The sequence below is a fragment of the Coregonus clupeaformis genome, chromosome 18, assembly GCF_020615455.1.
Source record: "Coregonus clupeaformis isolate EN_2021a chromosome 18, ASM2061545v1, whole genome shotgun sequence".
Classification (NCBI taxonomy): Eukaryota; Metazoa; Chordata; class Actinopteri; order Salmoniformes; family Salmonidae; genus Coregonus; species Coregonus clupeaformis.
This window is the reverse complement of record NC_059209.1, coordinates 47080193-47093183: the sequence shown is the minus strand read 5'-3', so window position 1 is coordinate 47093183 and position 12991 is coordinate 47080193. Positions and strand designations below refer to the sequence as shown.

Genomic DNA, 12991 nt, shown 5'->3' with positions numbered 1-12991 from the left:
TATTTGATACAAAGGAAAATAAACTTGAAGAAATAAGGCCTAAAACCCAAACATTTGATAATTTGTGAGTAAATAAATAGAGATAGCCAACTCTGCATTTTCACTTGGAGGGAAATCCCGTCAGATTCAAAGTTGCAAAGCTCACCACATCCTGGAAAGAGCGCTGTGTGTGTGTGTGTGAGAGTGTATGTGCGTGCATGTGCAGCAGTGTGCGTGTGTGTGTATGCATGCTTGCATTGTTGTGTGTATTGTATGTGTGTATATTTGTGTGTGTACTCACGTTTCTTTGTGTGTTTGAAAGACAGAGCTTGAGAACAACCACAACCTCTTACTCTTCATTCTATGAAAGGTAGTTGAGCTCATCGTTAAGCTGAATCATTTTCTCCCATGCTCTGGTATTTCACTGTACAGTATAGTGACTTAAGCAGCTGCTATCACATAAATAGGGAAATAACTATTTTTGAAATTATTCAAATTCTCCCAATCTGTTGAGAGAAAGCTTTTAGAGTTTTACCCATTGAGGGGTCTTACTGTACCTGGATGGACCAACACAACCAGGCTGAGATAGATACATCAGTCCTGCTGACCTCTCACACTGGAGCTGTACTTTCTCTCTGCCTGACTGGTTCCTGCGTCAGGCCACCACACACCTCCAGTGTAGAGTGTAACTGTTATTATCAATTATCAAGTCTACAAGTAAAAGTACAGAATGGTGTGAATAAATCTGATCCACCCACTGTATTGTGCTGTGGTTCCTTCTGTCTCTGGACAGCGAGTGAGGAAGCCTGAATCTTTGTCTGAGGCCCTGTCGGATGATGGTAGGTTCTGAGCTCAGCTGGTGGAGACAGTGAATAATAACTGGAGGCAGATTAGTCCCTGAGTCTCTTCAGGTCCACTCTGTGCATGGGAACAGGGCCTCTGTAATTGAGTGAGGGCAACAGGAGTTAAGTGACCTGCAGTTATGTTGTGACATGGCCCCAGCGGCCCCTACGGCCTGAGCACCACTGGAGATAATGTGCCGCCTCTGCAGATCCCAACCCTGGCCTAGCTGACCTGTACCCAGTCCCACAGACCCACACCCCATGGAACCACACACTTAAAGTGAATATGCAATAGATATAAACTATGATGGATGTGATGTGTGAATAAAGTAACTTTAACAGCAAAGTCTAGTATTACAGTATAGCCTTTCTGTGTGCACAAAGCACACTTGCTTCTGCTAGGTCAAACAGAGGATGTTCCCATGTGGTGAGGCAATGTTTTCTTGTTTTAAGAGCATATTGAAGTGAGACTTGAGAAACATTGTCTGTCAGTATGAACAACACATTTTGAGAATCAATATGAAGTAGGGCTTGTGAAGCATACCTTTTTATAGGGCCAGAACTGTCTACAGCTGTGCCTCATTCTTTCATTGGGCACTGATATGAAACACAAATGACAATAGCTTGTGTTGTCATGCAGGCAGGGTTGGCTTCCTGCTAACCGCCCAAATTTACACATTACCTTTAAATAGTTTGGTGTCTGTTTCTTCTCATTTCAGGGCAGCGACATCTTTCCACCTCCCCAATCTGCCTGCTCATGGAAAGGACAGATAGGACCTGTGGGCGATGCTACTCTGTCTTCCCCCTCCCCCTCCAATCTCTTTCTGGCCATCTTGTTTGTGTGATGCAGGAAGTGCAGGGCTGTGTCGGGTGGTAGGAGGTTTCAGAGAGCTAGCCTGGCATACACACTGTAAATAAATTATAGTTGTTTCAACTAATTATTATTAAGTACAGCCTTTTTTAGTTCACTCAACTTTTCAGTCATTGTTCCCTGAACTTAACATTTTTAGTTGGCCCAAACTTAGCTCCAACTACTTAAAATAATGTGTTTGCTCATCTTGTCTCATATGTTCATTGAACTAGAGATGATTATTTTGGCATCTTCACAAAAAAAGGCTGTGGAACTAGTTACACACACACGGTGCTTTGACATACAATGTTTTCAAATGAGATATTTCACAGACATGATTACTGTTACAGGAGTGGGTCGCAGTTCCGGAGCGACCCACTAGGTGTCATCCTCTGACAATCATAGGCACCTCCTCACTCACAGTCGGGACTAATTATCTGCCTATTGGTGTCACCTGTGTCTATCTGATTCACCTGTGTATTTATGCCCTCACTTCCCTGTGATCCCTTGCTCAGTTTTCTCTGCTAGTTCCTTGATGTCAAGCAGTACGTATCAGTGTTGGATCACGTGACGGAGTTACAGGTACTCAAGAAGTGTTCTCCCTGTGTCATTGTGTTTTTCCAGTCAGAGTTAGTATTTCGTATTGTTTGCTGTCAGCCTGTTTTTTGGAGAGCTATGTGCTCCTCATTTGTTTTCGTGAATAGTCTGTTGTTTTGTATCCTGGCTTTTGGACCACCAGTAAAGATCCTTGTTTCACCATCCTTGCCTACTGCCTACTGTCTATCCTGCACCGCACCTGGGTCACACCTCACACCAACCCTTACAGAAAACTGAGCCAATATGGACCCAGCGGAGGCAGCACAGTATCATAGCGCATTAGCAGCGCAGGGAGCCATGCTGGATCAGCACGACCGCAGCCTGCAGCAAATCATAGAGAATCTCAGCCAGCTGCCGATCGCCGTGCAGAGCTGGGTGGACACTCGACTAGCCCCAGCAGCCGGCAGAGCGGAAGCCGCGGCAGCGGCGTCTCTAGTCTCGCCTGCGACATCGCGGGAACCCCGCCTACCACCTCCGGAGAGGTATGACGGACGTCCAGAGGGCTGCAGGGAATTCCTCACCCAGTGTTCCCTGATGTTCAGCCTACAACACTCCTCCTTCTCGACGGAGCAGGGCCGGGTGGCCTACATAATCACTCTGTTGATGGGTCGGGCCCTTTCCTGGGCTACCACGGAGTGGGAGAGCCAAACTCCAGCGTGCTCTGACTCCTACCAGTTCACCCGGGAGCTACGCAAGGTGTTCGATACCTCTCGGGTGGTGTCGGGACACGAGGCCGGGAGGCGGGTCACGGCTTGTTGGCAGGGTGACCGTTCGGTGGCGGACTACTCAGTGGAGTTCCGGACCCGGGCTCGAGAGGCAGGATGGGAGGAGGCCGCCCTGGTCGTCCTGTACGCACAGGGGCTATTGGAGGGGATGAAGGACGAACTCTCCTTCAGGGAGCTGCCTGAGCGAATGGACGGCCTCGTCAACCTCTCAGTGCGGGTGGACAATCGTCGTCGTGAGAGGGCGTACGAGAGAGGCATGACGCAAGGCTCGCCTCCGCGTCTCCCTATCAGCCCGGAGGCGTTCCGCTGATTCAGGGAGGAGACTCCTCAGGAGGAGGCTATGCAGCTGGGTGCGGCGCGCTTGTCCAGGATGGAAAGGCAGAGGTCGTCTGCCCCAGGAACGTTGCCGGTACTGTGGCCACGCAGGTCACCACTGCGACTCATGCCCGGAAAAGCCGGGGAAACGGGAGGGCTCGTTAGGATCGGGAGGGGTGCTAGTGAGCCGGAACCGAAACCCCAACTCCAGAGACTCCCGGACTTTTTTTAATTACTGTATAAATGAACATGCACAATGTAATCATGTATGTCAACGTGTGTCAAATATCTGAGTTGAAAACATTGTGTGTCAAAATCACTGTGTTCCGCAGCCCTTTTTTGTGAAGATGCCCAAAAAATATTTTGTAGTTGAATGAACATATGAGACAAGTTGACTGAATTTGGAGTTGGAAGTTGGAGCTAAGTTTGGGCCACCTAAAAATGTTAAGTTCAGGTAACACTTTGATCGAAAAGTTGACTAAACTAAAAAAGGCTGTGGAGCCAGTTACTTAATAATAATAATTAGTTGAAACAAGTAAAAAAATAAAAATTACAGTGCAGAGGGAGACTGAGAGAGGTAGCAGTGTGAGTGGTGTCCTTGTTAACCTTTCAAAGTAATTGTTGAACCCTATGACCTATGATGCACCCTGCATCAGAGAACAGGCAGTGCAGCATTTAACAAAGGAAGCTTCAAAGGGGATTTCTTGTGTGGTTAATGTGATTACTCATCAAAACATTGCCGATCCACATGCGCCTCTGACCAGCCTCGTTTCGAAACTATTCACCCACATAGACATCTGCATGGTCTCTAAATGCTATGTTATGCTTTGTTAAGGACCTTGCTGTGGATACCGCCATGCTCAAGCTCAAGACAGCTGAAAAGGGGCGAAGATTCGTGACTCCAGCAGCTCAGGTCTGGTGCAGCTTCAGCTCCCTGGCTCTCCTGACTGCAGGGCTCTGATTAATGACAGAGGTTGTGGGTGGGTGGGAGACACAGATCTGCCCATTACTACACTACAACGTTGCAAATGGCTTCAATTACTATGGAGTGTGCTGCGCTGGCAGTAAGAGGAGTGCTAGGAGCAAGAATGAGAACCATCGTGCACCATCCAGCAGCTCTGTGAAGACCAGAGAACCCCTCGTTCACACAATGTGATGCTCCTGCATAACTCCTCCACTACACAACGCTGATGGAGGAGAGAAGACAGTGTAAGCAGAAAAGATGACAAAAAGCAATAATCAAATTTGATAGGAATTTGAAGTCAAAATACCAATAAAATATTTATTCTTGAAATATGTTCAAGTTGATGAAAAATATGAAAAAGTGTTGGTAAAATTACAATTGTACAATGTACAAAACAAAATCAGGAAGAAAAAGCACTTTTCCTGTTGAAAGTCTCTGTGGAAGTGGAAAGAGCTATGGACAATGATTCCCCCCTCAAAGGTCCACTCCAGTTTCCTCTACAGCATAGTTACAGTATCACCCCAAACTGACAGACTGGACTCAGCGGCATTGAACAGTAGCATGTCGAAGCTTTGCCATCTGGCTGCAAAGTGACACCAGGCCCTATGTGCCCACGCCTGCCCTCGCCCCTGGCTTGTGAAACCCCTGGCAAGGGGGGCACATTCAGACTGGAACAGCCACAGAGATGGGGATTCCCCAGCATCATGCCCCCTGTGTCTGGTGCAAGGAGAAGAGTCCCCCTCAGCTACTTGTGTAACAACCAGCTGTCTCCATCCATCCACTGACCCACATTTCATAACCTACACACAGGCGGCACAGCAGACTCCCGTGGCTCCTCACGACCAGATCTGCTTCACCTTTTACCGCACAGGCCCCTTGTTACTTCAAGTGGCAGTCATAGATTAAAACAAAATTACAACTGATTTGAAATGAAATTGAGTCAAGGATTGAGACACTGGAAATGGAAAATGATCATTAGGAGTCTCCCACCCACGGCTGAATGCTTTCCTCCGCAAATCACATCAATTAATGTCATGGGCTATGAGAAATGCTCTCCGTGTCATACCACATGGAGTGAGGACAGATGATCATCAGAGAACATACTTCTCGGGGGTGGAGGGGATAGATGGGATTCCCCCTGCTTCTCCTGTCTGTCTGTGTGGAGTACCATCCTCATGATCCATGTTTATACTGTAGGCCTATAATACTCATCACAGGTCAGGTAGGCCTTCCTAGTGAAAAGACAGGCAGATAGTGATACCATGTCTAGTATTCAGCCAACTCTAGCCAACTGTTAGAAGATGACAGACTTTATACCCAACCTGTGTATTATGTGCTCATATTTCTCCCATGTTTTCCCTGTGCTGTGCCTTCAGATGACATATTTGATAATATCACAGTGGAGCATTAATTTCCTAATTTAATTTCCTTTGGAGGGAGAGCAGAGTGTTGCAGAGAGGAAATGTCTTGGAGGGAATCAGAATCATATGGGGATTAATGATGGGTGGATCCAGTCTCACCACTGAATTGGATCACTGAATGTTGTATGTTCATGGGAAATGGTAGCTACTACAACTGGCTAGTAATGAAAACCTTATCCTGATCACATTGGGCCAACTCACAGACATCAATCAGAGCTCTCCATCTACCATTAAAATATATGCAAAAACAATAGAGAGCTCCAGCTTCATTACTCTTTAATTATCACAATAAGGAATTATTTTACTTATGCAATTTTCACTGTATGAGCACTTATCCTGACCCTTTGTCAGCCATTAGTATTGACTATATTGTTACAATAATTAAGTCAATCCCACACAAAATGCAGTTATTTTCTTGAAATATTCTAAATAGTAGAGTATTATTCATACCATTCATCATAATTTATTTGTTTAAACTATTTTTGACACAGTGAATACCTTGATAATACGAAAGATTTTCAACTCAACCTCCCCAAATGCGAGTTAAATAAATAAAATGCTCAAAAGCGCATCTATTTTGACAATTCTTCATGCGGTTCTACATCAAACAAGCTTCACTCTAATGTGCTGGGATTGTTTGCTGACAAAGCTGTCAAGACTTCAAACAGATCAGAGACTGGCAGCTCCGCTCATTCAGGCCGCCATCCTTGAAGTCTCAAACCAACCTGATCTCTCCTCAAATCACTCAGCGCGCCCCTGAGCAGAGCAGACAGCCGGACACACCCCCTGTGAGATGTATCCAAGCGCAATCACTTTTTGGTCAAATAATAATGACAATTTATACAAATAACAAAGCTCTTCTGGCAGCAGCAACTCAAGGCCTTTTTTGAAAGATACTTGAATAAATAATGAGTATTAACTGCAGTGTTTACCCCCAACAAGCCTACTGAGAGACAGCAATGGTACTAAGGAGACATGCTACACTTGCAAAAAATACTGTAGCAATTCATTTTATTGAGTAGGCTAAACTATAGATTGATTACTATCTAAATGACCAGTATTACCAACATTTCAGCATGGCCTCTCTCAATAAGAGAGGTGAGAGAGGCAATAGCTAGAGAACTGGTCAGGTGGAGGACTGGGCAGAAGACAGAAGCCCATGCATGCAGGTGTGCGTGGGATCCCACGGCACTCAGCCTGACCCCTGCAGCAGTCCTGGCTACAACACACTGACTCACTAACCTCATTAGCATTTTCCTTATTAAGTTCAAGCGCTTTGAGAAAATAGTATTCGGAAACTGGCTCAAAATGCTTTGATTGAGCGCTCACTATTATTTGTGAAGCTAGTTATTATACCCTTGACAGCAGACAGCCCAGAGGAGGAAACAGCAGAGAATCATGATAAAACATTTAATGGCTAGGGAAAATGTTATTGTTGTTTTGATCAAAATGTTTAAGGTGGCATTTGTAACTCAGAGGTGTACAGTCTCACTTGAACTAATATATTTAGGGATGTGAATTTATAAAATAAAAGTGAATCGAGAATGCAGAGACAGGGTCTGTAATGGCAGGGTTATGCATATTGCGCTGGTAGTCTTATTATACAGAAGTACACTACTGCAGTGGGCAGCTGTAGTATTGAAGGATAAAGCAAGTGTGAATGGAACGTTTACCTGGGGAGGACTTCTCGTCTTTGGTGAGTGTGATGGTTATGTCTGACGGCTGCTCCAACAGCAGCGATGTTAGACCATCGTTTTCTGGGGGGGTTAGGAGGGATTATTCTGCAGAAGGAAAATAATGAACTTTTGATCAAAAATAAATAAGACAGGGACATATAAAATATGACATAAAATATACCAATCTGGATGGGATGCCATTTCATTACCCATTTGATATGTTTCTTAATAATTGTCAACATGCATAAAAAGTATTTGCTCGAAGTAACTCAACAAATGATTAGCCTTTTCTTTCACTTTCATTATTTTCCATGGGCTATAATATAATGCTTTTGAAGCTCACAATGGGAAACTGTCTGATGCATTGCCTGTTGAGCTCTCTGCATTGCAGGGAATGACTGGGTGAACATCTATGTGACCAGTGAGGGGAAGATGGGGGTTGAGAGGGGGGACGATAAGACAAGTGACAGCCTTGAGTAGGCTGACCAACCACATCAGCTCCCTCTGTGCCCCATCATTACACATCATTAAGTGATCTTATCGGACACTGAGACCATGGTGCCCAGAGAGACTGTGGAGCAGAGACCACTGATTAGGAGAACATCACATGGCTGAACCCCCACTGTACTGCCTATGCATTATACATCATAATACTGTAAGTGGGGTTTGATTTGAAATACAAGCAATGCATTACAACAAGTATATGGTAAACAATAGTGGCTAGCCATACTGTATGATGGCTCTACAATAAGTACACATTAGGACTACTTGAAGTCCATCAACATTGAATATCAAAAATCTTACCAGACAAGTTTTGGGCTTTAAAATCCCCTCTCTTCAGTCCATTTCCCTGTGAGTTCAGAAAACGATACGGTCAGTTTCTTGGGGCTGATAATACTACATTAGACTATGTGATACAAGGGGTTTGGTGAATGTAAGGTTATATTATAACAGCAGGGCCAAGGGAGTGATTGTGAGAAGCCCATCATTTGTCACCAGAGGGTTGAAAACCCCAGCTTATAGGAAGCTGGACTTAAGACTCAACTGTTCACCAGGCTCCCATCTTTACTAGATCTGTGTCAATGCACACTACGTTTGGGATCTGCAATATTTAATATCTGGATACTAAGACAATTCCCAGGCAAATTAAGTCTGTGATTGGATTTCAGGAAAGCAAATTCCCATATTATTAATTGTATATTAGCTTCTTGTTGCCTAGAAACAGGAGTGCATTCAGACTGAAATGAACTGAGCATTTTTTTTAAATAAGCATGTATGTTCTATATTTTTCTGGTTAAAATCCCATATCCTCAAGAACCACGTGTTCAGACACTTCACTGCAAATAGCGCTAAAGGAATGTTTGCTTAATAAACCTGGTTTCTTACTGTTGTAAGGTTGCATGCTTGTGTGGGAGGTATAGGCATAAATATGTTGTTTCTGAAAGTGGCTTAAACCCACTTGAGGTGAGGATGGAAGTCCCCATCATACTCTTAAAGTTTTCTTCAGCTCTCTCTCCTGTCCTGTCTTGTCTACTGTTCAATACACATAGGCTCCCCCCACAGGGTATAAAGGGTATAACACTTAAAGACAGCACACTGTTCTCACCCAATGTCAGTGGACATATAATTGATGCATGTATATTGAGAAATAACAATCATTTTTGGTGTACAATGTGGATCCCTCCCCCTTTCAATTTTCAGTATGCCAGCCAACAGAAAATAGAAAAAGTTAAATGAATTAATGTATTCAATAATCTTGTTGAAAAAAAATACTGCGAAACAAAAGGCTTAAAGTTACTATAAATCTTAAATGTATGTATTATCCAAATACATTGCTCAGATATCAAAGAATTATACTATATCTACACCAGGAAAGCCTGAGGAGACATGTTTTACTCATTACCTGATCTGATTCGAATTCCTATAGCCATCTATTTATTTAGCCATCTATCCTTTTCATCATGGGGGTAGATCTATTTAGCATTTGATGCAGTAACGTAGCTGCCAGAACACAACACGTAGCCACCCTGCTTCCCCACACACTGATTGCATGCTTCACTGACCAGAGGACCCAGGACAATCAGGGGAGGGCTCCACCACCCAGCTCTGAAAGTGGCACCCCTCTAAGTGCAGATCAGCAGCTTGTGAAATATGCAGGTTAGCATTTTTCATCATTAATCTTGTTCTGGAGGCAGCTCTCTTCTGGATGCAGTGATCACTAGCTGGCACAGCCACAAAGTCATACAATCTGATTTTAAACCTAACCCTAACCTTAACGCTAACCTTTACCACACTGCAAACCCTAATGACTAACCCTACCGTAAATAAAGACCAAAAAGCACATTTTTGTTTTCATGAATTTGTACAATGTAGCCAATTTTGACTTTGCAGCTGGCCTATCTAAGGGGAAATCGCTCAGTTCTGCCTCCAGGACAAGACTCATGACAATCAACGTCAACCTACGTGAAATACAGGGTGGGATGACCCATGGCTCTGACCTGAGCTCCGTGGCACTGGCATCTTAATAGTGGCCGTGTATACATATGATTATGGGCACAGAGACAGTGGAAAGAGGGAGAGTTAGATGAGATGCTAATGGTTTAGCTTGGTTGGTCTAAATAAGTGCAGTAGATCTATGTGGATGCAGATCATCAGCTGCTTAATCTGCATTACAATATACAGTGCCTTGCAAAAGTATTCATCCCCCTTGACGTTTTTCCTATTTTGTTGCATTAACCTGTAATTTAAATGGATTTTTATTTGGATTTCATGTAATGGACATTCACAAAATAGTCCAAATTGGTGAAGTGACATGAAAACAATGAAAAAATTATAAAAAATAAATATCAGAAAAGTGGTGCGTGCATATGTATTCACCCCCTTTGCTATGAAGCCCCTAAATAAGATCTGGTGCAACCAGTTACCTTCAGAAGTCACATAATTAGTTAAATAAAGTCAATTTGTGTGCAATCTAAGTGTCACATGATCTCAGTATATATACACCTGTTCTGAAAGGCCCCAGTCTGCAACACCACTGGGCAAGGGGCACCACCAAGCAAGCGGCACCATGAAGAGCTCTCCAAACAGGTCAGCGACAAAGTTGTGGAGAAGTACAGATCAGGGTTGGTTATAAAAAAATATATCTGAAACTTTGAACATCCCACGGAGCACCACTAAACCCATTATGAAAAAATTGAAAGAATATGGCACCACAACATACCTGCCAAGAGAGGGCCGCCCACCAAAACTCACGGACAAGGCAAGGAGGGCATTAATCAGAGAGGCAACAAAGAGACCAAAGATAACCCTGAAGGAGCTTCAAAGCTCCACAGCGGAGATTGGAGTATCTGTCCATAGGACCACTTTAAGCCGTATACTCCACAGAGCTGGGCTTTACGGAAGAGTGGCCAGAAAAAAGCCATTGCTTAAAGAAAAAAATAAGCAAACACGTTTGGTGTTCGCCTAAAGGCATGTGGGAGACTCCCCAAACATATGGAAGAAGGTACTCTGGTCAGATGAGACTAAAATTGAGCTTTTTGGCCATCAAGGAAAACACTATGTCTGGCGCAAACCCAACACCTCTCATCACCCCGAGAACACCATCCCCACAGTGAAGCATGGTGGTGGCAGCATCATGCTGTGGGGATGTTTTTCATCGGCAGGGACTGGGAAACTGGTCAGAATTGAAGGAATGACAGATGGCGCTAAATACCGGGAAATTCTTGAGGGAAACCTGTTTCAGTCTTCCAGAGATTTGAGACTGGGACGGAGGTTCACCTTCCAGCAGGACAATGACCCTAAGCATACTGCTAAAGCAACACTTGAGTGGTTTAAGGGGAAACATTTAAATGTCTTGGAATGGCCTAGTCAAAGCCCAGACCTCAATCCAATTGTGGTATGACTTAAAGATTGCTGTACACCAGCAGAACCCATCCAACTTGAAGGAGCTGGAGCAGTGGCTAGATGTGCCAAGCTTATAGAGACATACCCCAAGAGACTTGCAGCTGTAATTGCTGCAAAAGGTGGCTCTACAAAGTATTGACTTTGGGGGGGTGAATAGTTATGCACGCTCAAGTTTTCTGTTTTTTTTTGTCTTATTTCTTGTTTGTTTCACCCCAAAAAATATTTTGCATCTTCAAAGTGGTAGGCATGTTGTGTAAATCAAATGATACAAACCCCCCAAAAATCTATTTTAATTCCAGGTTGTAAGGTAACAAAATAGGAAAAATGCCAAGGGGGGTGAATACTTTCGCAAGCCACTGTATACAACAGTAACGATAACAGCTGAAAACTCCCTCGGGAGGTAGAAGGGTTGGCATATGACCATCAGCTATTCCAAGACGGGTGAACAATGGGTCGAGACTACCACTGCGCTTGAGTCACACCATTTGTTGTTTTTGTATTTGTATTTATTAGGGATCCCCATTAGCTGCTGCCAAGGCAGCAGCTACTCTTCCTGGGGTCCAAACACATTAAGGTACTTACATTACACATAAAACAAAATACAAAACAGTACATCATATAACATTATTGCACCACTACATATCTACAATACAAAATGTATAATACCACCATACAACAATATTAAAATGTACTTGTGTGTAGAGTGCGTGTGCTTGCATTTGTGTGCGTATGCGTGTGTCTGTACCTGTGTGTGTGTCTCTTCACAGTCACTGCTGTTCCATAAGGTGTATTTTTATCAGTTTTTTTAATCTGATTGTACTGCTTGCATCAGTTACCTGATGTGGAATAGAGTTCCATGTAGTTCTATGTAGTACTTTGCGCCGCCCATAGTCTGTTCTGGACTTGGGGATTGTAAAGAGACATTTGGAGGCATGTCTTGTGGGGTATCCATGGGTGTCCGAGCTGTGTGCTAGTAGTTTAAACAGACAGCTCGGTGCATTCAGCTTGTCAACACTTCTTACAAAAACAAGTAGTGATGAAGTCAATCTCTCCTCCATGCATATCACTAATGTTAGCTCCCCGTGTACATTTAAGGGCCAGCCGTGTTGCCCTGTTCTGATTGAACAGTAGTCCAAGTGCGACAAAATTAGGGCCTGTAGGACCTGCCTTGTTGATAGTGTTGTTAAGAAGGAAGAGCAGCGGTTTATTATGGACAGACTTCTCCCCATCTTAGCTACTGTTGTATCAACATGTTTTGACCATGACAGTTTACAATCCAGGGTTACTCCAAGCAGTTTATTCACCTCAACTTGCTCAATTTCCACATTACTCATTAGAATATTTAGTTGAGGTTTAGGGTTTAGTGAATGATTTGTCCCAAATACAATAATTTTAGTTTTTGAAATATTTAGGACTAACTTATTCCTTACCACCCATTCTGAAACTAACTGCAGCTCTTTGTTAAGTGTTGCAGTCATTTCAGTCGCTGTAGTAGCTGACGTGTATAGCGTTGAGTCATCCACAAACATACAGTGGGGAGAACAAGTATTTGATACATTGCCGATTTTGCAGGTTTTCCTACTTACAAAGCATGTAGAGGTCTGTAATTTTTATCATAGGTACACTTCGACTGTGAGAGACGGAATCTAAAACAAAAATCCAGAAATTCACATTGTATGATTTTTAAGTAATTAATTTGCATTTTATTGCATGACATAA

The 12991-nt window shown here is 43.5% G+C and overlaps 1 protein-coding gene across 1 annotated transcript in view; it reads left to right on the top strand.

The window, feature by feature from the left end:
- Positions 1 to 3141: 3141 nt before the first annotated feature.
- The window catches only part of LOC121550968 (neuronal calcium sensor 1), an 84128-nt gene continuing 74278 nt past the window's right edge, over positions 3142 to 12991 (top strand). The window contains exon 1 of the mRNA XM_045226987.1: positions 3142 to 3236. Coding sequence (XP_045082922.1) covers positions 3142 to 3236 — 95 coding nt within the window. The remainder of the gene's footprint in view (positions 3237 to 12991) is intronic.